Source organism: Phymastichus coffea, unplaced genomic scaffold (genome assembly GCF_024137745.1).
Source record: "Phymastichus coffea isolate CEN01 unplaced genomic scaffold, Cenicafe_Pcof_1.1 PCOF00071, whole genome shotgun sequence".
Taxonomy (NCBI): domain Eukaryota; kingdom Metazoa; phylum Arthropoda; class Insecta; order Hymenoptera; family Eulophidae; genus Phymastichus; species Phymastichus coffea.
In genome coordinates this window covers 1092609-1120270 of record NW_026706882.1, presented here as the reverse complement: position 1 = coordinate 1120270, position 27662 = coordinate 1092609, and the positions used below count along the sequence as shown (strand labels likewise).

Sequence of the window (27662 nt, the reverse complement as noted above, 5' to 3'; positions counted from 1 at the left end):
GATTCGTACTCACCCTGTGTCGTAGATTATAAGTAAGCACGAGATTCCTGGCGAACGAGTTGGCGAATGCCTGATAAAAGTCGAGAACCTCGAGTAGTTTGTCGCGCTTGATGGTGTGCAGATCGCAGTAGGTAAGAGCGCGCACATTAGCGGCACTCTGACCCACGGCATTATCCTTCCAGAAGCTGTCTCCAAAGACGTCGCCTTTGCCAAGTATTGCCACGACTTCGTCGTCTTGGATGACCTCGAGACTGCCAGTGACGATGAAGCACAGCGAGTCTATCGATTCGCCAGTGTGATACAGCAAGTCACCCGGAGCGCTGTGCGACATCGTGAAGTGCATCGCAAGCGCGCGCAAGCAACCGTCCGATGCCAATCTGCCGAGATATACAACATCGAGCTTATTCCTGATTGATGGATTTGCGTTAGCTTCTGCGGATTAACGCAGGCACACCTCGGCCAACCTCATTGTTGGATTTCCAATGCGCAATTTTATATATATCGCATGACCTGTACTCTCCTTTAAAGGCAGCACTCGAAAAAAAAAGCCACATTTTATTTATTCTTTTTGTTCGAATGTGAAACAATATGGTCGCCGTTGATGCTTTGTATTTTACAAATGTACGAGCACAATGTTTCCATTATTTACGTTGTCGTATCGTCAGAATGCAATCAGTGCGCATTGTTTCGTCAAAACATCAACTTCCCAAAGAACAAAAATCCATTATTCCGGCGCGTCAGCGATACGACGTCAATTGCAAAGACAGCGCGATGTATGTAGCAATTTTTGAGTGATATGGCGGTGACCTAGCGCGACGATATTAGTTCCCGTGTCCCCGGGGCCGGAATAACGCACTCTACACGATGAGAGCGAGTGCTTGATCATCATCTCGGACTCGCCTGCTCGCTCTCTCGTGCCATTCGTTTAATATCGCGCCGCGTATCAATTATATACACACGCACGCACACGCACACACATACACGCACGCGAGCGCGTATATATATGTATGTATATGTATGTATATGTCTTGGTAATATAATGTTACCTTTGATTTCAAAAGCTTACTTGCCAAAGTTTCAGAAAGTTTTATGGATGTTGATTAAGAGCAAGAAAGGTATTATGTCTCGTATATTATTTTTTATAGAAATTCGAAAGTAAAGCTTTTATTCGAACGCTGTAAGTTCCTCGAATTTATGTGGTTTTCTATTCGAATTTCATCAAGACAATCAATTTATTTTTAAGAAATCTGGAAATAATAATGGCAATTCAAACAAAGATTTCGGAAATCGTGAAAAAAATCCGTGAATGTATTGGAATACATGGCTTTCTTTTTACGAAACCTATATTCTCAGCTTTCGATTTTTTCAATTAAAAATCAATATTTTATAACAGAAATATGCATGTGTGTGTATTGAGATGTATATAATTTTGAAATTCCAAGGAAATATTCTTAAAAATTAAAAGTTGAAATTTCAAAGAACACAGTCTTATGTATATAATTTTTAATTTTCAAGAATTTTACATGCAATGTCGAAGTTACGTCTTCATTTGGAATCCACTAGGATCCAGTATAATACGCTACTAATATCTTTAATTTTGTTAATACAAAGAACATTATTTTGCATAACTTTAGCAGACTAAATTAACCTATGTTTATTTAAAAATTTAAAAAATGTCATGGTAGAAAACTACTCTGAATATAATTTGAAAATAAGAGTATTTTTTCAGTAACGTAGATTATTAAAAGAATTTTATTTTTCAAATAAGTGTTTGAGAAGTCTAAAATTATATTCATACATCTACCAAATCTAAATCATCTATAAAATGATAATATAAATTATTTCAACATATTGAACGTTCGACTGATATCAATCGGACGATCATAAATCGAGCATTAGAACTGCCATGAAGCCTAAAAAATCCCTTCAACAATAAACCTTTGAATAGATAATCGGATTAGTACATATCTAAAAAAATGTCGGTATACTGACCTGAAGGCGGGATGTTCATTGAAGACCTTGCGATTTAGGTGAACGCAGATATCGGCCTTCATGTCCTTGGGGCAGTAATTGAGCACCTTGTCGGTGTCGAGGCCTTTGGTCATCGCCCACGTACTGACCACGTAATCCATGACTCTCTCGCTCAACGCTTTCGGCACCTCGTGCAACTTCATGAATTCCCTCACGTTGTTGAGCATGTCGTGGTATTTGGCCGTTGCCGATGTCATTTGTTGGATTATCGTCGTCACGTGACCGAATATGGTTGCATATAGTAAGGCTGTTGAACATTGCAAGCTTTCTAATGTATGCTACTTCATTGACGACACATCTCGATCGGGGGTATTCTCATTGCTCGAGCAATACTCGCAATACATTTTTTGAATTTTATTTTATTTTTGAGCATTTCTATTTTGCAATCGAACACATTTACGATGCATGATCAGCATTTGTAATTTTGTTTCTTACAAAGCAACGCGTGAATCGCGCGACTGCTCATTTTAGTCATGAGTATTTACAGTAGGCCGGCATTGATTGCGGTTAACCGACCAATGAACGATCAGAATGAAAAAAAAAAGAAAAGTTTTTTTTCATAGTCGAACAGAATATTCAGTGATGTATAGTTATTGAAAGAACAAGTCTGACCAGCAATAATCATCATGCAGATAGTGAAGATCTTCTCGTTGTCAGTCTCAGCGGCGACATTGCCAAAGCCAACGGACGTCATGCAGGTCATAGTGAAGTACAACGCGGTCACGTACATCGTGCGTCTCGATGGCCCAGCGACAAGTTCGAACGAAGCTGTGCTAGCGTTCGTCCAATGATAACTGTAAGGCGACTGCGTGACGTTTGCCAGCTTCCATAGCCATGAGTACTGGACACCGGCGTCAGCGTCCGATCGACCTATCGAGTACCTGATGAATTCGCATTGGTTGTCGTTATTTGTGGCTCAACGTGCTGGATATATTAAAAGATATCCGAGAGATTCGATTGGATCGATTTGATGGTTTTTATAAGCGAGTATAGACGCTCTACATTTCTTGGTATAATCAATCTCATTACCCTTTAAATAGAATGTTAAACATACGTATGTGAGAGTACGTTTCGGGCACGCATCCATGTTGAACGAAATATCGTGAATTAGCTGAAGCTCGGGCAATGCAACGACATCAAGTCTGCCTCGAGTATTTTTGAGAAACTCGTCCTATTTCTCTCTCGCCGAAGTTGCGATGCCTTACGATTACTCGAGAAGTTAGTGCGACCACCGAAAAGTCAAGCGATGCGCGACTCGAAATTCAGTTCCGTCGACGCCCGAAACTTTTCGGATACCTTCGGGGCTGCCTTCTTTCCGTCGCGATGGCGACTGAGTTTTCCTTGCCGCCTAGAGCTACGGCAAACTGTCAAGTTAGCAACTAATAGGATTTGCATTGTGTAAACTTCTTTTTTATCATCTTCGCTGCGGTCAATGGATGCATCAGCCCGGCGCGTCCGGAATTTTAACGTCGGCCTTTTATCCACTTCGGTTTCGTTAACTCGCTCGCGCGCGCCTGCGAGAGGGCGGATGTTAATTAAGCTCTGACGGCTGAGTATACACTTGACAAGCTTGTCTCTCTTTTTTTCTCATCCGTCTCGGTGTGGCCAAAGCTCCGAGATTGTTAGACGACTCTGCTTGTGACATTAATAGAGAGTCTGCTCGAGTACCTGTTTCTTTTGGATGATTAAAATTGACAGTGACGCTATGATTATTATTTTTATTTGGGTGCAAACCACATTCGCGCTGATAGATTGTTATATTTAAGCGACACTTTTAGCCTTTAATGAGTCTAAAATATATATTTTTAGTCGTTTGTAAGACAATGGTGTGAATATGTAGCTTTTTTATCTCAGTTTTTATTAGAGTTTTAGGACATATTCGGAATTATACGATCGCTAGTATTTTAAAGAACAAATGTTAAAAAGTTCAGAAAAGTGATTTAGCTTCTTAATTAGCGGATCTGTTCAATCAACACCTATCCATATCTAGGATAGATGCTCTAGAAAAGTGACTCTCTCAAAGGGTGAGACAATTAGTTTATATCGAAACGAAGTTATTCACAAACTTGGTACTACTCAGTATTCAAGGTTCAAATAACCAACTCGAAACGTGCTCTGTACGTTAGTGTATATTAAAATAAATTATTCTTAAATCGAGAAATTTTGTTTCCAAACTAACATTTTCTCTTCTACAACTGAGAAAAATGTTGAGAGTTTTTGAAAATTTGTTTAAAAACACATCAAAATTAAGAAATATTTTTCTGTAGTAAACACATGCAAACTTAATAATTAAAAGAAATAGAAAGACGAAATCGAAACAATTACCAAATACAGGCGAGCCAATGAGCGACGAGCATGTAGAAGCACAAAAGTAATATCAGCATTGCCGCACCGTACTCGAGATAACGATCGAGCTTGCGCACGACTCTGCCGAGCCTAAGTAACCTGACGACCTTGAGGGCTGAGAATAGGCTACCAATTCCATCCTCGTCGTGGTCGAAGGCATTGAACACATCGTACGGCAGGCAGCTTAGCAGATCTATTATGAACCAGGACTTTAGATAGTTCATGCGAATCACCTGTTTCACGAAAAAGAAAACAATCAGCCGTCGTCAAAAATCAACTTTTTTTTCTGATGTAAAATGTTCTTTGCCGCCAGCGTGACAAATTCCACAGATTGCGATTTGAATCGCATGACGTGTTGGAATGATAACTTCGTCACCAAATCCAACAGGAGAGTGAAATTCCATTATGAGCTCGGGTGACAATTAATACCAGCTGCACCGTTGTGATGCACGTAAATTTAATTTTTTTCAATTCATGCAGCGAGAATTGACATTCGAAAATCGTATCGTCGCAATGAAAGTTTGAATACCGTTCGTCGAATCAACGTCGCGCTTCTGAGGTTTACTTTTTCTCGAGGAGCAAGCGAAACGTAAATAATCTTCGCTCTCTCCAAGCGATTCAAAGAGACTCTGGAGAGTTTCGCGGTCAACTTTGTATAACAGCTCTCTGCAGATGACATTCATTGCTGCGATAGCAGCACTGGAGAAGTTTGTTCTCTTATCGCGTTTTGATCGAAGAATATCGATCGACGATAATACCTTGGGATCAGAGACGACTTCGCCACCAGCACCAACAAAAGTCGTGTGGAAGTTGAGGACAATGTCGATGAAGAAGATGACGTCGACGATGGTGTCGACAACGAGCAAAAACACATCTTCGCTCGTTTTGTTCTTGAAGGCTACATTGTACGGGACCATGATCGCCGTGTAAAAGGTGAGGCATAGTATTATCCAGTCCCAGATCGCTTTGAACGCGCAGTAATGCAACAGTATGTGTGGTGGTGTTTTGGGCGCCTCTTGCCGGTACTGCGGCATCACGTCGCCGCTTAATGTCATCACCTGTTGATTTTTTTTTTCAAACAATTTTGAAACGTCAGTTGTTTATCAGCACGTAAGTACCGTTCTATACTTTTGCGTGCTCCACATTGGTAAATATACGATTTTGTCGGACACATAAATATGACTTTTACTCTATTGAATGGGTCTCTACTTAGAATTAAAAGAGTTTGAAACGATACATCGTAAAAATATTAATCACTCACTATCGTTGAAGAGAAACTAGACTTTATGAGTGTTATACAATAACTATTATTGCGGAACAAGTGCAGAACCAAGTTTGTAACAGAGCAATTCATGTAGGATTTTGGCAATTCGGATTTGATTTTAAAGTACGTGTTTCATTCATAAGCGGTTATATTCTTGCGAAACAACGTAAATAGTTAAGTCCAATAATAAGAGACAAAATTGTGTAAGAATTTCTGTTCGAAAATACACCTTTGAAAAATTATTGTAATAAAAAGATCTATTTTAATACATTTATAAAATATGTTAATAAAAATATTTAAAATTTGATATTTAGCATTCCTATTTCAAAACTAACTCGTGAACTTCAAACGAATACAATTTTTTATCGTCTTACGAGACAATAGTCGAATGGACATAGAAACGTTTGAAATATTACTCGCTAATAAACCGTCAATAGCCTTGATACATCAGTCAATTAGTAATTCTATGTACTGACTATGTATTGACTACGTATTGAATGTATTGACGTTGTTGCAATACTTACGTGTCCAAGATGCGACTGCTTGGTAGTGACAGGTACAGCGGTGTCTTTGAGGGCAGGCAAATGAGAGCTGAATTGTGAAACGAGCACGGATCTGGAACGGGTGACCGAGCGCGCAAGTTTGGCGAACTTTGACAGTCCGCCTTTGGTATCGTCCGTCTCGATTGGTTGCTTCAGTGCCGTTATGTCGCGGAATGTCAGCAGGAACAACACCACCAGATCTCGCTCGTTCTTGATCGGCGCTATTTGCAGCAGCAGCCATAATGGTGTCTCTATTTGCGTCGACATCAGAGCGTTCAGCATCGTTACTTTTTTTTCTGGTTCTTTTCGAAGGAGACGATTTCATCTCATTAATTTCTCGAGAAATATGCAGCGGTCGGTGGTTCTTTATTTCATTTTTCAAATATTATTGCTAGCTTACCGTTATCAACTTACTGTACAACTTGTTAAGCCAATTTTAGCTGTTATTATCCAGCGTTTCTTCAAACATTACTTTTATAATTGTTATATAGCAAAATACTATGTACAGTAGGATCCTATGAATACTTACTGGAAGCTATGGAGCGATTATTTTATCGAGGAATTATTGATACATCAATGGAATCTAATCAAGGACTTGCTTCTTTTTACGACAATTGAGACCACATTATTATATTTGAAAGCTTTATCGTACATTGTACTGATTTTAAATAAAAAATAAATTGTATGTTTTTCATGTTTTTTAAATCCTAAAATACATTTACATCGTTCCGCAAATGACAGATATTTGGCATGAAAACTATTCTTATGAACAATTCGCAACCAACTATCTAAAATAATATAGAAGTTGCACGGTGCTTAATACAAAGTCCCTTATTATGATTAAACAAAAAACGTAAGTTTAGAGGTCATCTAATTTCGAGCCGAAGAATCTGTACACGTAAATTAGAGACGACGATCGTTTCTTATCAAATCAATGTGCGAAACGTTTATATTAATTTTGAATGCCGTATCCATTTGCTCTTCTGTCAATTTCACGTCAATAATTTAGTTACTACTAGTACTGTTTCGCCCTCCGACGACTGCATTTCCCTCTGTATGTGTCTGTATATGTAAGTGTGTGTATACGTTTTCTAATGAATATATTCATCAAGTAAATTTCAAATACGAATCAACATACTTTACTATGTAATTTAAATGTATTTATATATACATCAAAGTGTTGTTCAAAGAATTTTAGCAACACCATATATACATATTTGTGTGGTAAAAATAAGTTAAAAGCAAAATATATAATCTAAAATAGTACATGCTTAATTAAAGTCTAGCGTATATCTGCATGATCTTTTATTTGCAAATTTGCGAAATAAAAGATGATTTTGTATATTAGCGTGCTAAAATGACTAAACCAATGTAAAAAACTTGCGGTTATAGTAAATTCTATTTTCTAATTTAAGAGATTCAATCGCAATGGATTTGTAGAATGAATTTGTTTTGTGCACAAATTATTATTTCACGGACAGTTTCAAGTTTACCATAACCTCGATTTTGGATATAAAATTATATTTTTGAAAGAGAAAAGACACTCCAAAAAGAAAACATACACATTCACGGTAGCAATGGACAAGACTATTAGAAGAAGAAAAAATACTAAAAGGAGTGAATATGTAAATGACGGTAGTGTGGTGTACGTAACAGTAACGAAGAAGAAGACAGAAAGGGTAGACCTGGAAAATGAGAGAAAGTGTAAAAGAAGAGGAACGATGAAAATGATGCGCGAAAAGCGTGTAATTCCTTCACGCCTTTTGCTAAACGGAAGAAAAAATATTTGACCTACTTCTTTTTCCTCCCCGACTTTTTTTTTGTTTGTTTTCACCCTGGTGGAAAAAAACTCGTCCGTGACGCCTTTTCTCGCTTCGAAAGTTTTATTTTGCACGAGTGTTTTTGCGACATTTTTTTTCGGCAATACATTGTCAATAGAACGCGAGAACGAGATTTTGATCAAATAGGGAAAAAGCGTATTATTTTTTTTTTATTTAAAGCTTCGTGATCAATTTCCATGTAAATCAAATGTAAAGAATAATGTTTATTTAGAAGAATTTTTCTTCACCTCTTGAAATGTATGATTTTTTTTGCTCGAAAATTCTGACACAAAGAGGTCGATCGATTTCTTATGCAAAAAGTTCGATGCACTTTATCGATCATATTAGAATTCTGGGACACACTACCGATGGCAAAACTATCAAATGACTTGGCGTTCAATTTTTCATGAACATGTGACCGATTTTATCAGTCGGTGACATTAACTTTCTTTGTTTCTCGGCGTCGGGGACAAAAAAAAATATTACCACGTAAATAGATTTTAAAAATTGCCTCGTTTTCTACATACGTTACTCGAGTCTACTTTTAAATCCACGTCAAGTAACTTCAAGTGTGCCAAAAAAAAAGTAAATAAATAAAAGTTGTTTCGGAGTTTGACCCACGGTTATAGTTATCGAGTATAAAGAGTCATGAACCATTAGAAAACTACCTCGTTTATAAGTGTTTGTTTTTCTTTTGTTTATTAAGAAATGAAGATGAAAGAATTGCAATTGTTGAAAAGTTCCAGGTATGTTTATTTACGTTTTAAATTGTCGTGAGAGGCTTGTAAATGCGACAAAGTAATCATAATCGTTACTTTTCGTCGAAATTAATTGTCTGAAAAAAATAATATACATAAACTTTCAATGAGAAAAGAAATGACGATGACAATGTAAGAATGTTTTTTTTGCAGTTAGAATGATAAACATTTTATCGTAACTTTTTACAGTTCATTAATAATTAGTATCAAAAGTTAATCATAAAAAATATTAAAGTATGAGAAATTTGAAGCACTCAATAGAAATAAATGAGAAAAGCTTAAAATACAATATACAAAGTACAGTTTCTTTAGCATATTTTACTATTTGTATTTTCTCGCCAGTAAACCTCATAGTGGATTTTAAAATGAAAATAGTAGCAGCGTAAATTTTGAAGTGTGACTGAAAAGTCATTTCTCGTAATATTTAAGTTTTGTCACCAAAACGTACTTCCTAAATGCTAAATATAACAAAGTAAATTTAGTTTTCATTCAATATCAGAAAAATACGGGCATACTATATTTTCTATCATTTATATTATATAAACTATGCCTAAACAGTCATTATCACAGAATAAAAATAATTTTATTCAAAATATCAAAACATAGATGAAACAACTATATTCTCACGGTAGAATCTAAAAAGGAAATAAACACTTTGGCTTTGAGTATTTATAAATGGTTTGATAAAAAGAAAGAGATACAAGGAAGAAAGTTCGACCAGTAGAATGGCCAGACACAACAGTAAGAGGAAAACATATAGTCTAAAGAAGTGAAAAATGAATACGTGCGTTAGTATACGCGGTAATACAAGGGGTTAGTAAAAAAGAGGGCTTAAAAGAAGAACCTTATATATATCTACAATAAAATAAACTGACAGACACAACTGCGCCGACTCTAGCCGACTTTTGTTTTCTTTAAATGTTACTTTTTTTGGTTTCATTTTATCATACTCCTCTCGCGTCGCCTACGGAGCAAGTAAGGCTGCCAACGTCGGTTATCTTACTATTTTATCTCGGCAGGCTTTCCTTTTTTTCGTTAAAAGTTATCAGTTAGGTGGCAGCCTTAAATGCGATGCGAGCTCGAGGTCTCACTTACAGACAGGATTTTTCTCTCACGAATTTCACATTACCTCGTGGGGTACCTTTAAAGAAAATTAGCTTTGGTTATTCTTATCCTTAAGTGGCACATTTAGTTTGGAAGAAAAATGCATGCTGTTTTCCGAAAAATGCGTTATTTTTTCTACTTCATGAAGCACGAATTTTCCTTCTGTTAATTTTCGTCTAGACATAGTTAATATTATCTGGTTTATTTAAATTTCAAACTTTTTTTATCATTAGCAGATAATATATAATGTCCCGACGCAAAACACTAAATTTCAATCAGTTTAATACAAACAGTTATTGCAACTATATACAAATCAGTGTGAACGTCTGAATGAGAAAGATGTTGAAGCAAGCTTCGTAAAAAAAAAAACATGTATTATTATTGTTCTGTGGGCATCTGCTGCAAATGTTGAGAATGGGTTCAAAATGTTCGTAGCAACAATGTGTTTTACATCGATTGGGTGTCCAGCAACGAACCACATGCATTTTGCATCAAAAGTATAATAACACTGAAATAAATGCGCACGTAAAAAACCTATTCTATGCTTTTCTATTAATTTAATTTTCTTTTATTTGTGTAATTCACAATATTTAGTTGTTTTAGAACAAAAATTTGCGCGTCTGATCGTAGACAGTCTCGTACTACTAGCTTTTGTCGTGTATCTGTGCATCAACGTCAATCGGTAAAAAATAGATAAAAAAGACGTGTTAGTTGAAAAAAACCAGACGCGATGTGAGAAAAAAGTAGTCAATCACTATCGCAAGTCGTACAGAGTCACTGTCTATGTGTATACGTGTATGTTTGCTGATCATTTTCTCATTGTTTTCTCAGTGCTGTGTTGTTCTTTAGTCGAAAGCCGATACTTACTGTTCTTTTTGTAAAGTAAAATCTCGAACTGGTCGCAAATTTGTCCTTCGAGGCACTCCTCGATTCGGGCGATGGTCTCTTTGTCGGTGAGCTCGCCGTACATAAAGCTGCAGCGACATGACTTTTGCATTACCTGCGAATTTACGAGAATATTTGATTGTTATAATATCAATTTTTTAATTGAAGATGTGGTTATTGTAAATAGTTAAACATGTGCAAACTCAATTTATATATTTTTAAATAATCATCAAGACTTCATCATCAAAGTTCGTTTATTAGAATTTTCTGCTGAATTATAAAGCCTTTTTAAAATTTTTATCGCTTATCCTACTGCACAAAAAGAACATTTTGATACCCACTTGACCCCATTAGCACAATTCTACCTTCACTCAGGAACATGCAAGTTTATTAATTATTTTTTAATGGCAATTTTATGCATATTCTAAAATTATCAAAGAGGTTATTCGATGAGTTCATTTTCTTTTTTAGAACGAGCCTTACAAATGTTATTTAAAGTTTTTTACCTCATTTCTGTTCAAGAGAAATTTTCTTGCAAATTTTCAAGTTGTTTTTGTAAGCTGATAAAAATAAGTTAGACCATTTAACGAGGGCTTAAGGGGTTTATTACTTTATAAAGAAAAATAGAATTTCCGGTAAAAACCAATTGAAAATGCAGATCATTCGATCTCTTTAATGAAAAAAAAATCCAATTAAAAAAAAAAAAAAAAAGCCGTCCTCTTCGATTGCGTCTAAAAAGTGATCCGAACTGTTTGTAACAATATTAACCACGGGGCGTCAAGAAGACAAACAGCTCAAGTTTTGTCATTCCCACTTTGGAAATTAATTATTTTCCAGGCGATATTGGCAGGATAGCAAGCGCGCATAAATCAGCCGTTAGGAATTTTGGCAAAGTTCGTGTAGGATAAGACGTAGCTGGGGTTAAACTCTTAATCTATACGCTCGCGAGTGGAGTGGCGGGAGGATTCGATTTTCCCGTGATGTATACTTCTGAGATCAGGCCTCGACTTTTTTACTTGGCGGCAAAACTGGAGCAGCAACATTATCAAGCTTATTATTCGCGCATTTCAAAGTCGATTTCGTTGGAATATAATTATTTCCCAGTTCAACGATGAAACGCTAATCAAAAATAGACAAATATATATCTTTTCAAGAGGTTGAACTTAAAGAGAAAACGCACGCGTCCAATTCGTCACGTCCACGTTGAAACGTGAAACTCGCCAAACCCTGTTGTCGATTCAATATAGCCAGCAGCGACAGATAACAGCCTAGCATGCACGCGAAATCGATGAAACTCCAAAACTACCAGGAAAGTTGAAAAAAAATAGTTCGTATAGCCTGGAAACTTCTCAAACGCCAGCCAAAAAAAGGGAAGAGCAAGAGTTCAGTGGAGGTCAAAGCGGAAGAAAGAAACAGATGTGAAGATGGTCTAGATAGTGAACCAACCTCGGCACGATTGTAACCAGAAATTTTGCAGAAGCTCTCGTTGCAGTAGACGATCGGGAAGTCGACGATCTGAGCGTTGGCCAATAAAAAACTGCTGTCGGCTGTAACAGATATATACGTAAGGCTTTAGTACATCGCTCGGCATTCTTCGTACACGCGCACACATACACATACACACACACCCCACTGTGCTATTTTTCTGGCGCACGCTCGCGGCTCGCAAGGCACACGCGCATATCTCAAAGCAGAATGTTTTTTGTTCGCACGAGCAACGCCTCGAATACGTGACTACGTTGCTCTGCTTTTTCCATTATGCACGCCGAGTAACGCTGCGGTTAATTGCAAGCTGAAAGTCGTCCGCGGCAGGGTATTAATCCCCGCGGAGTGCCGAGGTCTCGCCGAAATTCTCGCGTTTGCCAAACTTTCCTCCCTTTATCACGCGCCGTATTATTTAATCAGTCAAACTTAAATTCGTTTAAGAGAGATTCCCTTCGGAATATCAAGAGATCGCATCTCCGTGACGAAACTTTTGGTTTAGCGTTGCACGGCCTGAGAACTAGGCAACAGAACAATGCGCAGCAAACTTTCAACGCAGCCAAACGGCTGGGAAGTCATTTTACGTTTTTATCGGTTATTGTACAGTGAGCCATTAATAATTTGCATCGGACAACCATTGGCCGCTTTAAATTCTGAACTTTTGATTGAAGAAGCACATTGAAGTGCATAATTATTTTCATGACAATGACGGACAAAGTGATAAAAGAAGTCATGGCAGTAGATAAAGCTGTACAATAAGTAAACGCGAGTGAGGAACAATGGGGAGAGGGAAAGCTAATCGAGGGTAAAACGTAAAGATGGATGAGCTTGGATGAACAGAAAATAGAGCCGCTGATGTCGCTACTCCTTTTTTCTTGTCTCTATATAATGTGAGTAGCATTAGCTGAAAGGAGGATAATCATTGCCTTACAAAATAACTACATTGTTGCTATCATATGGAAACTCAGTAATGCAAGAACATTTTCCTTTTTCTTCTCGTCTCCTAGTATTTACTAGAAAACAAAAACTTTTGTTTCTGTTATATTCTTTAAGGCCAATGTTCTTCATTTGATAAATAAATAAACGGAAATTTCTTATTTTAAAAGTAAATTTCTCAAAATAAGAAAACTTTATTGTCCACGAAATTAAGAAGATTAGAAGTCTTAAAAAAGTATTAACAAATTTTAGCTGTTCATTTTTAATAATCTTTAATGATTATTCTTGTTGTGTCACATTTTAAGAACAAAAATATCTTCAAGATTTTTTTAGCATTAATCGATTTATATATATATATACTTGTTACGTTGTGAAGCAAAATCATGTAAATTTACTTCTATTTACTCTATACAAAATAACTCAGACGGCGCCAACTGACCCAAATATAACGGAAATTACTATACACATGATAATTTACAAGCCTACAAATATGTTTTCGCCAAAGCAACACAATTTTGCATATACTAATAGTTTTTAAAAGACTTTTTTTGAAAGGAACGTAATAACATTCATCAACTCGAAACCACAATCAAATATTTTCCTCTTTGCGAAAAACGCGTTCACTATAAAAAAGAAGCTGCATCACGAAAAAGCGACACGATAAAAAATAACAGCAATGTCTAAATAAAATAGATACCCTACAACTCGTTGTTGGAAGCGAGTGAAACGAGAAACTATGATCTCGTATGTCGAGCGTTGAACACAATGCCGATACAAGCCCGAGAGAGAGGGAGAAAAGGGGAGCTTAGCATTCCTCGAGCGTGCATGTCATATTGCGTTCCGCTCTGCGCGACCGCGGCAATGGCATGTCACAGTGCTCTTCTTTCTCTACGCGCTCAAAGAGGATCAAAAGCTCGTCTGTGCAATGTGCGAGAAAAGTGCATTTTCCCTTGGTTATCCTAATTGAGCACGGCGTTGTTCCCTTTTGCATCGTCCGACTGAACAACTCGCGAGGAAATGTCCGCGAAGGATGCCAATGCCAATTCGGAAAACGAAGCTAAACACGCGTGCGCGACCGGGGAACGACCATCAGTCAACGAGGACGCGAGAGCGACGTAATGCACACATGCGTAATTATGTACAGCAACGTTGCTGCCGCTCCATCCGAACTCGACGATCAATCAGTTAACGCGGCCTATACCCCTATACCTCCGAGCTGTTATGTAAGTTCATTATATCCCCGCGAGCCGCGGCTGCTCTGTCTGCCGTGCTTTCAATGAGATCGATGACATCTCGTTTATTTGTTTACCTTTAGCTCTACGTCGGCTACGACTCGCGATGAAGCGATCACTTTATTGTTTTGCAAATTGAAAGCAGCATCCAATCGAAAATCAATGAGCCACCTCGAAACATAATTATAGATAGCCGAGCGCGCAATTTGGGATTTCTCTGTGAGCGTCGCGCAACAGATGACGGTACACCCCCCCCCCCTCTGCCCCGCTAAAAACACATACATGCGATTGCTGAGTTGAATAATAGACACGTAATGCAAGCGGCGATTAAGCCTAATTGCACGATGTTGGATAATTGTTTCGTTAAGTTTATATACATGTCAATTAAGTTGAGTAAAGGATGAATTGTGATTGGCATCAGTTTTGGGATCGTAGGATCGACGAAAGGCTTTGTATTAAGGGGGGATTTAGATAAAAAAAAGATTAAAAGACCACGACTATCTTTCTTGGAAGAACATTGCTACGAGGTAATCTTTACTTTAACGAGCGGATCAGTGCTTGTGACGGCGAAATTGTTTTCGAGGATTATCTTAGCTATTGATATAAAATATACAATTCGCGTTTAAAATTAAAAAAATTGAAATTCGTTTAATCTTGCTTGAAAATTCACGATTAGGAGCTTAAGCCTAAAGAACAATACGAAACGTGTATCTCGATAGAGAAAGCATCGACCGAGTAAACATGCAAATAGAGATGCAATCAAAGGACGATCCCACGAGAGTCGTAACATTGAGAAACTGATTTGGAACTACAGTGTACACGCACATGGCAATTAAATGGCACAAAAAGAAAGTAGAAAAGAGGAACGAGGACGTATAGCAGAAAAACGTCATTCACTATGTATATATACGACTGATCGATGACCGCAAACGAATTGCTATCGCATACGTGAATACCGCGGTCGGTGTATGTATGTGTGCATTAGTAATGAGCTGCTGTATGTTTGATGAGGCTTGATTTTGCACTCGCATAGCACAGCAATTTCTGTTCTCGTTGTTTAGCTTACTTTACTGTGCGATCAGTATATTCGAGAGCTGTAATGTACCGCGCTGGTAACATCGTAAAATTGTGGATAATTTCGAGAAGGATAAGGCAATATACCCATATTTGCAGTAAGATCCATCGAGCATCCTTTTGCACAACCTATCGAGAGCGATACTAGAAACATTTCAGTTCATGTTTTTCGACTTATCGACCCCAAAAACTTTCAAAGTCACTTTTATAGGTGGCACCAAAGAATATGCCCCTCGTAAACGATAATTAACTATTTACATATCTCACGTATTTTCTTTCCTTAAAAAAAGTATTATATATCTCAATTTATTAAATAGCAGATCAATTATTTTTTATATGAAAAAATTAAAAAATCTGCGATGTCACATTAAATTTGAAAAAGAATAAAATTCCCACAGGAATTAACAAATAACTATAACATGATTCTAACTGATGATAAGTTTTAAAATGCTTTACATTTTCGATACATCAATAACTGTTCCATTAAGGAAATTCAAATTAAATATGTCGGTATAGAACTTTTTTAGCCAGACAATTAACGATATAAAAGTAAACCTATAACATGACCCAATTTAAGATAAAAAAGGAAATTCAATAACCTCAACTCGCAAATAAAATTAATTGATCAAATTCTGAAAGCAAGAGAAGAAGAATGAGTAAAGCCGATGATCCGTTAACGCAAAGACTTTGGCGCGCGACGTAATAAAAGCAGCTTTGCCAAAGAAAGGCTAATTTTATAAAAAGGATTTATTTCAAACGCGAATTCGAAATATTTTTTTCCCACGTATTTACATTACAATATTTGGTGGAAATTCATTCTGTAATATTGATGATATCGGTTGATTTACAAACACCAGGAAAGATTGCCGATGAATATTCAAGTTTGTGGAAAGTAATGAAAGTTTATAATAAATTATATTTGCGATAAAAAAAATAAACGAGGAAATGTTATAAGATATTAAATTTGTGGTCCTGGTCTTTGCCGTAAATATTTTTTCATTACATACAATAGTGATGAGTGCCTCTATAATTCCATGTGAAAAATTCACAAAGCAATTTATCAAGATTTGAAAGACGATATTCAGTAATAATTCATTTATACCACGTATAAGGCACAGTAGACATCGAATTTTATTGAACAAATCGCTCACGAGCTTTGAAACTTTCGTACAAAACTATGGCGGAAAAGGGCGCACAAAAAAGAAAAAGGTATATATATGGCGAGACGAATGCGAAGAGGATAGAAAAGAACTGATGAGAAACAAAGAGAATTTGTGAATGGAACGTCCTTTTTTCGTTTCATCTCTGCTCCTCGATTAACTCGTCGACAGTATCCGCTTTTATATTGTTCATCTTCAAAGGACTCGTGCGTCTTGCGAATTTTAGTTACTGTATCAAGTGACGAATAAAGAAATAAAAAATTCTATGTTTCAAATCGATGCTTATCGATTTATTAAAGCAGTAAAGATATTTTTGAAAATCATTTTGAGAGGTTATTAACCGACTTTTCAATCAATATTTTCTTTGTACTTATCGTACAATGACTTCAATTTTTTTTCTCGAAAGACTTTTGCCATAATAACGATCGTCGATAATATTTTAAATGAAAACATTAATTTTCCTGATGTTATTGAATTTCACGGTTAATTATATCTTGAAGAGCTATTTCCCCTTCCACTCCAAATTTAAACTAAAAAATTCGTTATAAATGTCTGAAGGATTTCTTTTTCAGACATTTATATTTGTCTATTTTTTTCGGTAAAATTAACTGATTAGGAATTTCTTGAAATGAAACACGTAATTGTGCTAGTGGCTATAATTGCTGGTCTTTTACAATATGGTAAATTTTCTTATTATGTGTTTGGAATAGAATCTTTTCAAATGACATTCATTGAATCAACTTTAAGAATATTTAGTAAATTTGGATTGAGCGTCAAAATTGTTATAAACAAACTAAAATTAGACTAACATGGATAAAAATATTTTTAGTATTGACTCAAGACTAAGTTTAAAATACATCTTTATAGTTTTAGCAAACAGTCCTCCACCATGCAGATGGTCAGCTTCGCAAGGCAAGTATATTTGTTGAGACTCTTGTCTGCAGTATTTGAAGAAAAAAGAAAATAAGCTGAAAATTAAAATATCAAAAAGAACTCAATGAAAATAAATCTATGTAGATAAACATACTTGAATAATAAATCAATATTCAACTCGCTTATATTAAACGAATTATTGATAGGTTGAAGTGATAAAAGCTCCTTCCAAATGATTTGAAATATATAAAAAATCAGCAATCGTATGTTAAGAAAAAAAAGATAAAGAAAAGCTCGATTCCAATGTTTATTAGCAATAAAATATGAAGTGAATACTGTTGAAATACTTTGATGGAAATTCAAATCGATTAAATAGGTATCGATATTATTTAGCCAGAACACGATCTAAAAGTAAACTTGTAGCACAACCCAAATGTCATCAAAGGAAAAAAAATTCAATAACCTCGACTCGCAAACAAAACCAACCGATCAAAAAGCCGGGAAAGAAGGAAGAAGAGGAGTGAGAAAAGCCGATGACCCATTAACGAAAAGACTTTGGCGCGATAAAGACAGAGCAGCGCAGCAGTGGTTGCGGCGAGCTTTTGTGTGTGAAGTCCCTAGGGGACGGGCATCCACCTCCAGTTACAAGTAGCCACTTTTGATTGAGTATCCACTCGAGAGCTTCGCTGAAAGCCATCGAGGTGTACATAGCACGGGAAAATCTGCAAGTGTGCGTATATATAAGATAAGTCTACGCGACTCGACAAGCTTTTCTTTCTCACCAGAAAACTATTTTATTTGGCGGATTTTATTGACGCTCTACTTGACACAGTTTCGTTGCTTTACAACTCGGCGAAGAAGCGCAAGAGCTAATAATTACAAAGTTCGGCCGCGGAATGTTATTGCGCTTGGATGATTGAGCTAAGAGAGAAGGAGTACAGTGCAGATGGGTTTATGTTGGGTAATTAGTGGAACTGCAGTTCAAAAAACTTCAGTCGGAATGAATTTCAAGCTGCTGATTTCTTCAAAAATTCAACGGTTTTCCAAATCCTCAGTCACTTGTCGATTGTACGGAAAAGCATTTTATTTCACGCTTAAGTTAAGATGCACGCCAATTCCTTCAAATAAGCTCTTTGTCAATGTTTTCCTTTAATTTTAAAATTAAAGTAAAATTAAAATTCTAAAAGTAAAAGTAGAGCACAAAGAAGAAACATAAATGGGATGAATATACGTTTATACCAATACTAAATATTAATCATAATTTTTAAACTTTAAATTATCTATTTTATTTTCAGACTAAATGTTTAAGTGAAAAGTTACAAATACTCGGGCAATATGAAACGATAAACTTGGCTGTCTTTCTTTCTATCGGGAAGAGTTAACAAAACAAACATCTACCGAAATGAGAGCACTGCAGAAAAAACAGAGGCCAACAAGATAAAAGTTCAATACGAAATAACTTTACAACGTAACACACTCACACGCTAAAAAAACTCTAGAAGCGCACACATTACTACAACTATCGCCACTCGATCGTTACTCTGGCAAAAGCTTGAATGTTCCAATTAGAGGTTCGTTACAATTTTACGGCGGTGACTACGTCGAGGGGACCCAATGCAATTGGGGATACTGTCGTTTTTCCAGACAATTTTTGAACGACTAGTGTTTTGTGATTGAATACTAAAAATAGTACAGGGACGAGATTTCAAAGATAAAAGACAATGCTTGGAATTTTCAAGTCCAATTTTCTATTTCATATTCTATATGAACACATATCTTCAAAACATTTGATTGTAAGGCAGTGATGTAATGATTTGCTATTTAAAAATTTTAATAGTAATTATGTATTTATTTTATTGATTTGTTTTGGAGGCTGACAATTTTTTATAATAATACGACTTATGTTCGTATATTACGAGTATACCCATAAAATAAATGTATTATTTATACTATGTTTTCATAGTTTCAACAAGTAATACTTCAACAGATAGATGTTTTTATTCAAGAAGAAAGATGATTTGTTTCAGGCTTTTGTATGTGGCATTTCCTAACGACTAAATATCAGCATCAGTATAGATGGCGAATCAAATACATACAAACTTATTTGCATTCAAAAGTAAAAAACACCCTACATATTCGACATTATTCACGTTTCGAAATATATTATTTACACTTTTATTTTATTTTTAAATTATCAGTATTGTAGTACAACAATCTATATTCGTCAATAATATTTTTTTTAAATACTTTCACACATATTAATAGATTCTTTGACGGACATAGGTCTCGAAGTGTAGAAAATACTTTACTAGGATTCATTATTTTTCATGTAAATAACAACAAACTTCTCTATATTAAATGCGATCTATTTCCAGAAAAGTAAACTTAACGTAATTTAAAAAACATTAATTTTTATTCGAAAAACGCGGAGCTGTATGTAAATTACAGAATCGGCAATAAAAAGAAGCTGAAGTGTATCGCACGCAATGGCGAACGAGATCTCCATTGAAAATAATTTTCGAGGTCAACGACGCTAACAGCATGCGCAAAACGATAATGGTCGCGGCTCTAAAAAATTTCGATGCTCCTGCCTCCCCCCTTACGCGGCAATTACATTAACGGAGATAAGGAGGCTAGCCGCTTTCCTACCGGTATTTTAATGGGCTTTTCTACTTAGAGGCCAATAAAGTGCATCTCACGCCGTATGCTTGCCCAACAACGAAAACTTTAACCCTAACCTATCTCTTTATAGCTAAGTGTGCAGGTGTATGCACTTCTTTTTGTCCCTTTTTTTGCCTTTGTTTCGAACGCCTATTGGATCGATACTGACAGTAATTTGTTTTCACGATTTATTCTACAGTTGTTGATCACTAGATTGAAAAGAATCGTAGAGGGAATTAAATTTCTTTTTAAACATTCAATTACTCTTTAAAATTAATTTCTTTTTTTTTTAATTAAAAATAAAATTTTGATACAAACTCGTCTTTTCCAAAATCGTAACAAGTTTCCAACTAATTAAAATCGTGTTTACGCAGCAATTTTTTTGTAACAGCACTCCTAAACATGCTGTTACAAATAAAGAGCTTTATGCTCTTTAAATGAGTAGAAAAGTGAAGCAGTCTAAGTACAAAATGTAAAATTGAGCAAGAAACATTTAATTTCCAAAAAAATAACGAAATAATTTCAATTTTCCGCTTTAGCGAGATGAAACAAAGGAATTAGAGCAATGAATTCTAACTATATATATACATATATATTATTCAGTTATTTCTGGGCAGCTTGAAATAATCGAACAAAATGAACTGAGGAACAATTTCCGCTGTGCGAGCGCGCATCGAATATTCTGCAACTCAAACTTTCATTCGATGTGCGATCAACGCCTGAACAATATGATTATTTTAAAATTGCATGAAAGAAAGTGGCGTCATAATCCAAGTTAAATAATTCAACCTCGTCCATTTTCTACGGGTATGTGTATATGTGTGCCCCTGTCGAACAAGGTAATGCACGACGTCATAGCTCATGAGACCGAGACCGAGTAACAAAAGAAGACCGAGTCGTGCAATTGCAGAGACGGACATATCTGCTGTCGATATTACGTGCATATGTGTGTGTGTGTGTGTGAGGATGTGCTCGGAGTTTTTTTAAATGCCAACTTCATAAGGACATACGTAACTCGCGACGATGATTATCGATTTCCATTCACGACGTGTCAAAGTAAATAAAAATATACAGCATCGACATCGCGCGCGTGTATCGGATATTTTTGGTCGTCCATGTACTTTCGAGTCTCCGGATATACATCAAATTCTTGTAAATGCAACTCCAACAACAGGAGCTTTGTGACGTAGATGTTACTTACCGACTATTCTAGCTGGTAATCAGTGAATTTTTAATAGCAGGATTTTTTTGAAGTCACGTAATTTAGTACATTATTTTGATGTCTAAAAATAGTAATTTTTATGAGTTTTTTTATTATGGAAATATAATTTTTCGAACTACGGTCTTTATTACGTTAGCCTGATCTTTCTTGTTTCTCTGCTCGTGCTTTTCTTTCATATCGTATGTCAATATAAGAGCCATAATGATTTTTGTTTTGAAACATCTTCGTAATGAACTGATCAATATCAACATTTAAAATTCAAAAATTTATTTCTTATTAGAGATATCTTTTATGGGATATCTCGTGAACCCATGAATTATACTTGTTTTTCTTTACAAAAATCGTAACGCATCTTTTAAACCCTTCCAGTAAAAATCCATTAGCAAGGAGATTTGGTTAGAGACTTATATATTTATAACATTTAGAGAAAATGAACTAACCATGCGAGTGTCTTAAAAGAATCAATAAGAAGAAAATAACGTCGTATAGAATAATGCTGAAATACTGAAAACTTCTTTAGGTAATAATGCAATTTATCAATGTCATTTATTATCAGTATAAAGCGGTTGAGTCAAAAACTTTTAAGACAACGATTTTAGCTGCTAAGTGCTTAATTATCTGCACGCAATTTTTGATAAATTACAGCATGAAAAAAACATAAAACTAACTTACGAGATAAAGATGTCAAGTTCTGTCACTTATTACAAATTAACTGGAAACAAATTAATATATATAATGTTAATATGAAATAGCTGTTATAGTAATTTACAAATTTCTGATGTCCAAAGTTAATATTTTACATATCGTAAATGAAAACGTAATTATTTTGAAGAACCGAAAACGCTTTTTATTATCATTATATTCAACATTCTACTTCAGTGGAGTTGGATTAGGCAAAATTACGTGGCATTAGTTGAAACTCAACTATGTGAACTTATCTAATGCATAATTTTCAAATCCGATCTCAATTTATCTCAAAAGCCGTAATCCTAAAATTGAAAATTTTTATTGCCATTGCATTCGAAGTTCACAAATCGAATGCTTACTATTTTTTTTAATATTCAAGATACGATCTGTGCTAAAAGCCCAAGTATAACCGAACTAAAAGTTAAAAATCCACTCGAACAAGTGGAACTATGAATGGCAAAAGTTTTTGGGTAGTCAGCCAAAGTATACAAGATCAATATGCAAATAGGATATCTTTCAACGGTCCCTTGAAAAAGAGAATCTTCGAAAAAGTAGCATAGTCGAATCAGCCTAAAATTAAGTGTAGAGTCCAGCTCGATCCTCAAGAATTATCGTTTTCAATTTCCCAGGCAACAGCGACGGCGGCGCGTCCCTATAAATACATATGCACTCAATGAGCGGAAGTCACGCTTGATTAAACTCGGCCAGGAGACAGAAAAGAACAGTCCTCTTTCTTATTTTAAGAGGAAAGCTAGTGGATTAAATTAAAGTGGATCCAGGAGAGAGAAGCTTGAGAGAGGTGTAAAAAAGATGAAAAACAAGTACGAAAAAAAGAAGTGAGCATAATTGGAAGCTTGGCGTCAACATTTTTTAATTACATCCCCAGAGGTTATTAACCTGTTTTTTCGAGAGCAATGCAGCTTTTATTATACAAGTTTTCTTTTCAAAGAGAGGTTTATTTTTTACGGGAAGGGGGGGGGGGGTCGAATTTGAGATTTGTCTTTTCCGACACATATATAATGTAAAACTCGTCGAATAATTTTTGTAATTGTAATGACCTCGTTATACACATCAGCTTGAGTACCAGTAGAGCGAATGCTACGATGAATATTCAACTTTATGGAAAAAATAATGAAATTAAAAATAAATCAGACTACAACGAAAAAAGAGACGCAAAACATTGTAAAATACAAAACATTTTTAGTGTAGGCGTTCGCTACAAATTTAGCATTAATTAACTTTCCCATCATACACCAAGGCGATGTACGCCTCTATGAACTCTGTGCGAAAATCCATAAAGCAATTTATCATGATTGCAGGAAAGACGCCGCGTCGTAATAATTCATTTATACTGCGTGTAAGGCAGAGTTTACCTTTAATTCCATCAATCAAATTTCCGGCGAGCTTTTCAACTTTTAAATAAAACTATCGACAATGGCGGTAAAGAGTGCGCACAAAAGAAAAAGGTATGTGTATAGCGAGACAAACTCGAAGAGGATAGAAAAAAAACCGATGCGAAACAAAGAGAATTTTTGAATGGAACGTCTTTTTTTTGTTGCATCTCTACTGTTCGATTAACTTTCCGACAGTATCCGGTTTTATATTGTTGATGCTTCAAAGGATTCGTGTATCTTTCGAATTTTAGTTACTCTATCAAGTGACGAATAAAGAAATAAAAAATTCAATGTTTCAAATCGATAATTGCAATTTTGGATCTAAATTCAAATTATTATTTGCTTATCAATTTATAAAAGCAATAAAGATATTTCTGAAAATCATTTTCACAGGTTTTCTTTAATCAATATTTTCTTTTTACTTATTGTACTTCGTTTTTTTTCTCAAAAGACTTTCACAATAAGAACGGTCATTCTCTCTCAATATTTTAAACGAAAACATTTATTTTCTTAATGTTATTGAATTTCATGGCTAATTAATTTACGAGAGCTGTTTCCTCTTCTTTTCTGTTTTTAAGCTGAACAATTCATTATAAATGACAGAGATTTCTATTTCAGACATTCACATTTGTCTATTTTTTTTTTTCAATGAACTCAAATGTTAAAAAAATTCTTGAAAATAAAATACACGTTTGTGTTGGTTGCTATAATTGCTAATCTTTCACAATATTGTAAATACCTTTTGTAAGATTATCTATTATCTCATAAAGTCATGAAAATGTTGTTATTATATATTTACAATAGAATCTTTTCAAATGGCATTCATTGAATCAACGTTAAGAATATTTGGTAGATTCGATTTGAGTGTCAAAATTATTATAACTAACTAAAATTAGACTACCATGGATAAAATTATTTTCAGTATTGTCGCAAGAGTAAATTAAAAATACGTCTTTATTGTTTTAGCAAATAGTTCTCCACCGTGCAAATGGTAAGATTCGCTAGGCACGCATGTTTTTTGTGACCCTTTTACGCAGTATTTGTAGAAAATAGGTTGACAATTAAAATATCTAATAAGATCTAATGAAAACGAATTTATATAGATTAATACTTAAAAAACATCTGCTCAAAATAGTAATGTAATTTTTAAATGTTATAAATACAAAATAATAGAGTGGAAAATTGCTCAAGACTTTATTTTAACTATGCGATTGTATCAATGAAAAAAATTCTAAACTCGCTTAACTCAAATTTTGTTTATAAGAAAAAAAATTATTTATGATATTAATAATTACGCTTATCACTGAAAAAAATAAGTATAATATAGTATCTGAGTAAGGACTTATAGGAAAAAATTAGTTTGGATCGCAATAGCGTGCAAAGTTTTAAACAATTTTATTGGCGAAAATACGTGATGTTAAAAATGAAACTACACCCTGTGAACCTTCGTAAAAAGTTAAAGGAAGTTTGTCCTGTACAACTTTTTATACTGACATTTTATGTCTGTCTCATAGCATTCTTGTTACAAGAGAAACTATTATAGTATTTTTTGTTATCATCTTTACTAAAATTTCAAAAATTTTATTCTACTTTTTGTAAATGATAATATGAAAATGCGTAAAAGCATTTTTATAATTATTTAGTATTTCGTTTAAACGGCTAGCGTCGTTGCATTAGGCATATTAAAAAATGTTCACCATTGCAATTTGGCGAATTGAAACGGAAGGCGGCAAGATGAGAATGCGGTAGTGTCTGGTCAGCCGACGACCTTATCTACTTACACGCCTTTTGTCCCGATACTCTGTTTCATCTTGGTCCGGGCCATTAGCTTTTTCCTTGGCTTCGTTTTTTTTTCCTTTTCGCTGCGGCTTTCTAATAATAGTTTTCTCAAGTAGAGCGAGAGCTCTCTCTTTCTCTCTCTCTTTCTCTCGCTTTGCGAATAAATTGGTTGTGTAAATGTGTGCCATCAAGTTTTTTTTTCACGCGCGCGTTCGTTCAGTGAAACTCTTCGCCGGGAGTTTTCCAAATAAAAAGCTGCAAAGGTGATTCAACGAATGTTTACACCCGCGGTTTTTCATTCGAGGATGTATGAAAAAGAAAACTTGAATACATTTTTTGTTTATTTCGGCTAGATGAAAGTGTTTTGTTTCATCTTGGATCCAGGAGTGCAGTAAGTAATCTGAGAATTGGCCATTACGACAGATTTTTGCACAATATTTTGCAAAAGAAAAATTCACGCTCGAACTTACGCGAATTCACGCGTACGCCTGCATAAAAGTTAGCTCTCAGCACTAATTAAACCTCGCTGGAAAATTAACACTGGCATGTAAAGGCTTGTGTGTAAGGTGAACCGCGCTTCCCTTCCCTGCTCTTGCTCGCAAATTTTAAAACTGAACGACAGCTGAAATTCGATCCGACAGTTTGATTGCAGTTGCACAAGTTGAAAGCGACAAGTTTAAGCGACTTTGACGGACTTTCCACCAACCCGTCGATGTGACACATTCTGAAATTCCGGATGCAATACGTCGATGATTCAGTTAGCCAAAGGCGAAATAAGAATTGTATAAGGTACTTCCGTATCTACTAAATGGTTCTCTAGCTGATTTCCGTTTGAAATGCACAACGCACCCCAACCATTAGGACCTTGCGAATGCAGGTGACGACACTTGAAACGTTAATTGTGCGATTTTATGGAGAGCGCTAAACTAACACGATTTTACACAAAGCACTTCCAATTTTGGATAGCAGTAGTATAAAAGTAGTGATAACTAGCATAGCATAAAAATCAAGGAGGAACATTTTTCGTGTCATCCATATTCATGTTTCAGCAGTAACAATTTCTCTTCCTGAAACAAGTTTGATAGCTCTCTGTTTCATCGAATCGCGCGCATTTCGAAAATCATGCACGCGAACGCGTGTCGCGATACAAAACAATATCAAGCGGAACTTGTCGCGATGCAATAAACCATCCGTTTTGCCCAAAACAACAAACAACAGATTTCACCAACTCCCTCTCTCTCCGCCCTTATGCATGTACATAGAGATAGAGAGTATAAGGCAGTGCTTGCATCGATCGAACCACCAGCAGCAGTAGCAGCAGTGGTGAGCGTTTGGCATTTCAGCCAAGCGAACGCGCACACAATGCACTGTGCATTTGCGTGTGCATGTGTGTGTTAGCGGATTTACCTACTTGCAGCTGGTCCATTACCTTCTTTCTCGGGGTCTCGGCCGAGTGGAAAATTTGTTCTTTGGTCATTCGATTTGGAAAATTGAACCTCTCTTCGTCCGGCAGAACAGCAGATGTCTGGCTTCCTTTCCTTTTTTTCTATCTATTAACGTTGAAGAGACAACTTTGCGCAAGCCATCGAGGCGAACTTTTCATTTCTTTGACAGCTCGAAGTGCATAATTAATATCCGACAGACAGTTCTCATCTTCGCGCGCGAGAAAATAGCAGAGAAATAATCAAAGGAACGCACGTGTAAGTGCAAAGGTCACACTCTAAAGGCAACCTCGCCGCACCGTCGACTCTAATCTCGATCCGCACGCGAGAACCTTTAATACAAGTCGAGTCTACTACTATGGGTCAAGGAGTTTTAACATCAACGATCGTTTTCTTTCTATATCACTGTGTTACTGCATGTGCATGTGCCACGGTCGCACGGGCTCCATTTTGCATGCTACTTTTACTGTTTGCTGTGTGTATTGTTTTCTCGATCGCGTATTAATCAGTAAGTTGTTATTTTGTTCAGGGCGCCACAAGGTGTGATGGAAAATGGCGAAGTTCAAGGTTGCTTCATGGAATGAACTGTTGAGTGATTTTGAAATGTAGATTATTGATCGATCGCTGATTCGGCAACGAAGCAACCAAGTCTAAAGGAAAATTACAAAATTCCGCTGCGATACGACATAATATGGAAATCGAGTCGACAAAGAAATGCAATCAAAGATTAGCGATTTGACCTTAAATTTTTCAATTCTCGCTCGAACCTCGCGTACGAAAAATAACAATAAAATCAAATAAATATATTTTTTTGAACATTTTAAATTATATCTTGAATGTCAATCTACGGACATAAAAACTTTGTTGATTAAAAAATAAACGTACAATATGGCCAAGCACATCAATCAACCACGCGTAATCTTTATCAATCTGACACAACAAAAAAAAGAAAAAATGCGAACAGTGTGTT

General features: G+C 35.7%; 1 protein-coding gene across 1 annotated transcript in view; it reads right to left on the bottom strand.

Moving 5' to 3' along the window:
- LOC131667908 (potassium voltage-gated channel protein eag) overlaps nt 1-27662 on the bottom strand; it is a 73450-nt gene that overhangs the window by 15526 nt on the left and 30262 nt on the right. The window contains exons 4-12 of the mRNA XM_058941669.1: nt 12197-12297; nt 10733-10865; nt 9891-9902; nt 6160-6434; nt 5136-5444; nt 4357-4610; nt 2644-2912; nt 1993-2278; nt 14-377 (exon numbers count right to left, since the gene is read on the bottom strand). Coding sequence (XP_058797652.1) covers nt 14-377; nt 1993-2278; nt 2644-2912; nt 4357-4610; nt 5136-5444; nt 6160-6434; nt 9891-9902; nt 10733-10865; nt 12197-12297 — 2003 coding nt within the window. The remainder of the gene's footprint in view (nt 1-13; nt 378-1992; nt 2279-2643; nt 2913-4356; nt 4611-5135; nt 5445-6159; nt 6435-9890; nt 9903-10732; nt 10866-12196; nt 12298-27662) is intronic.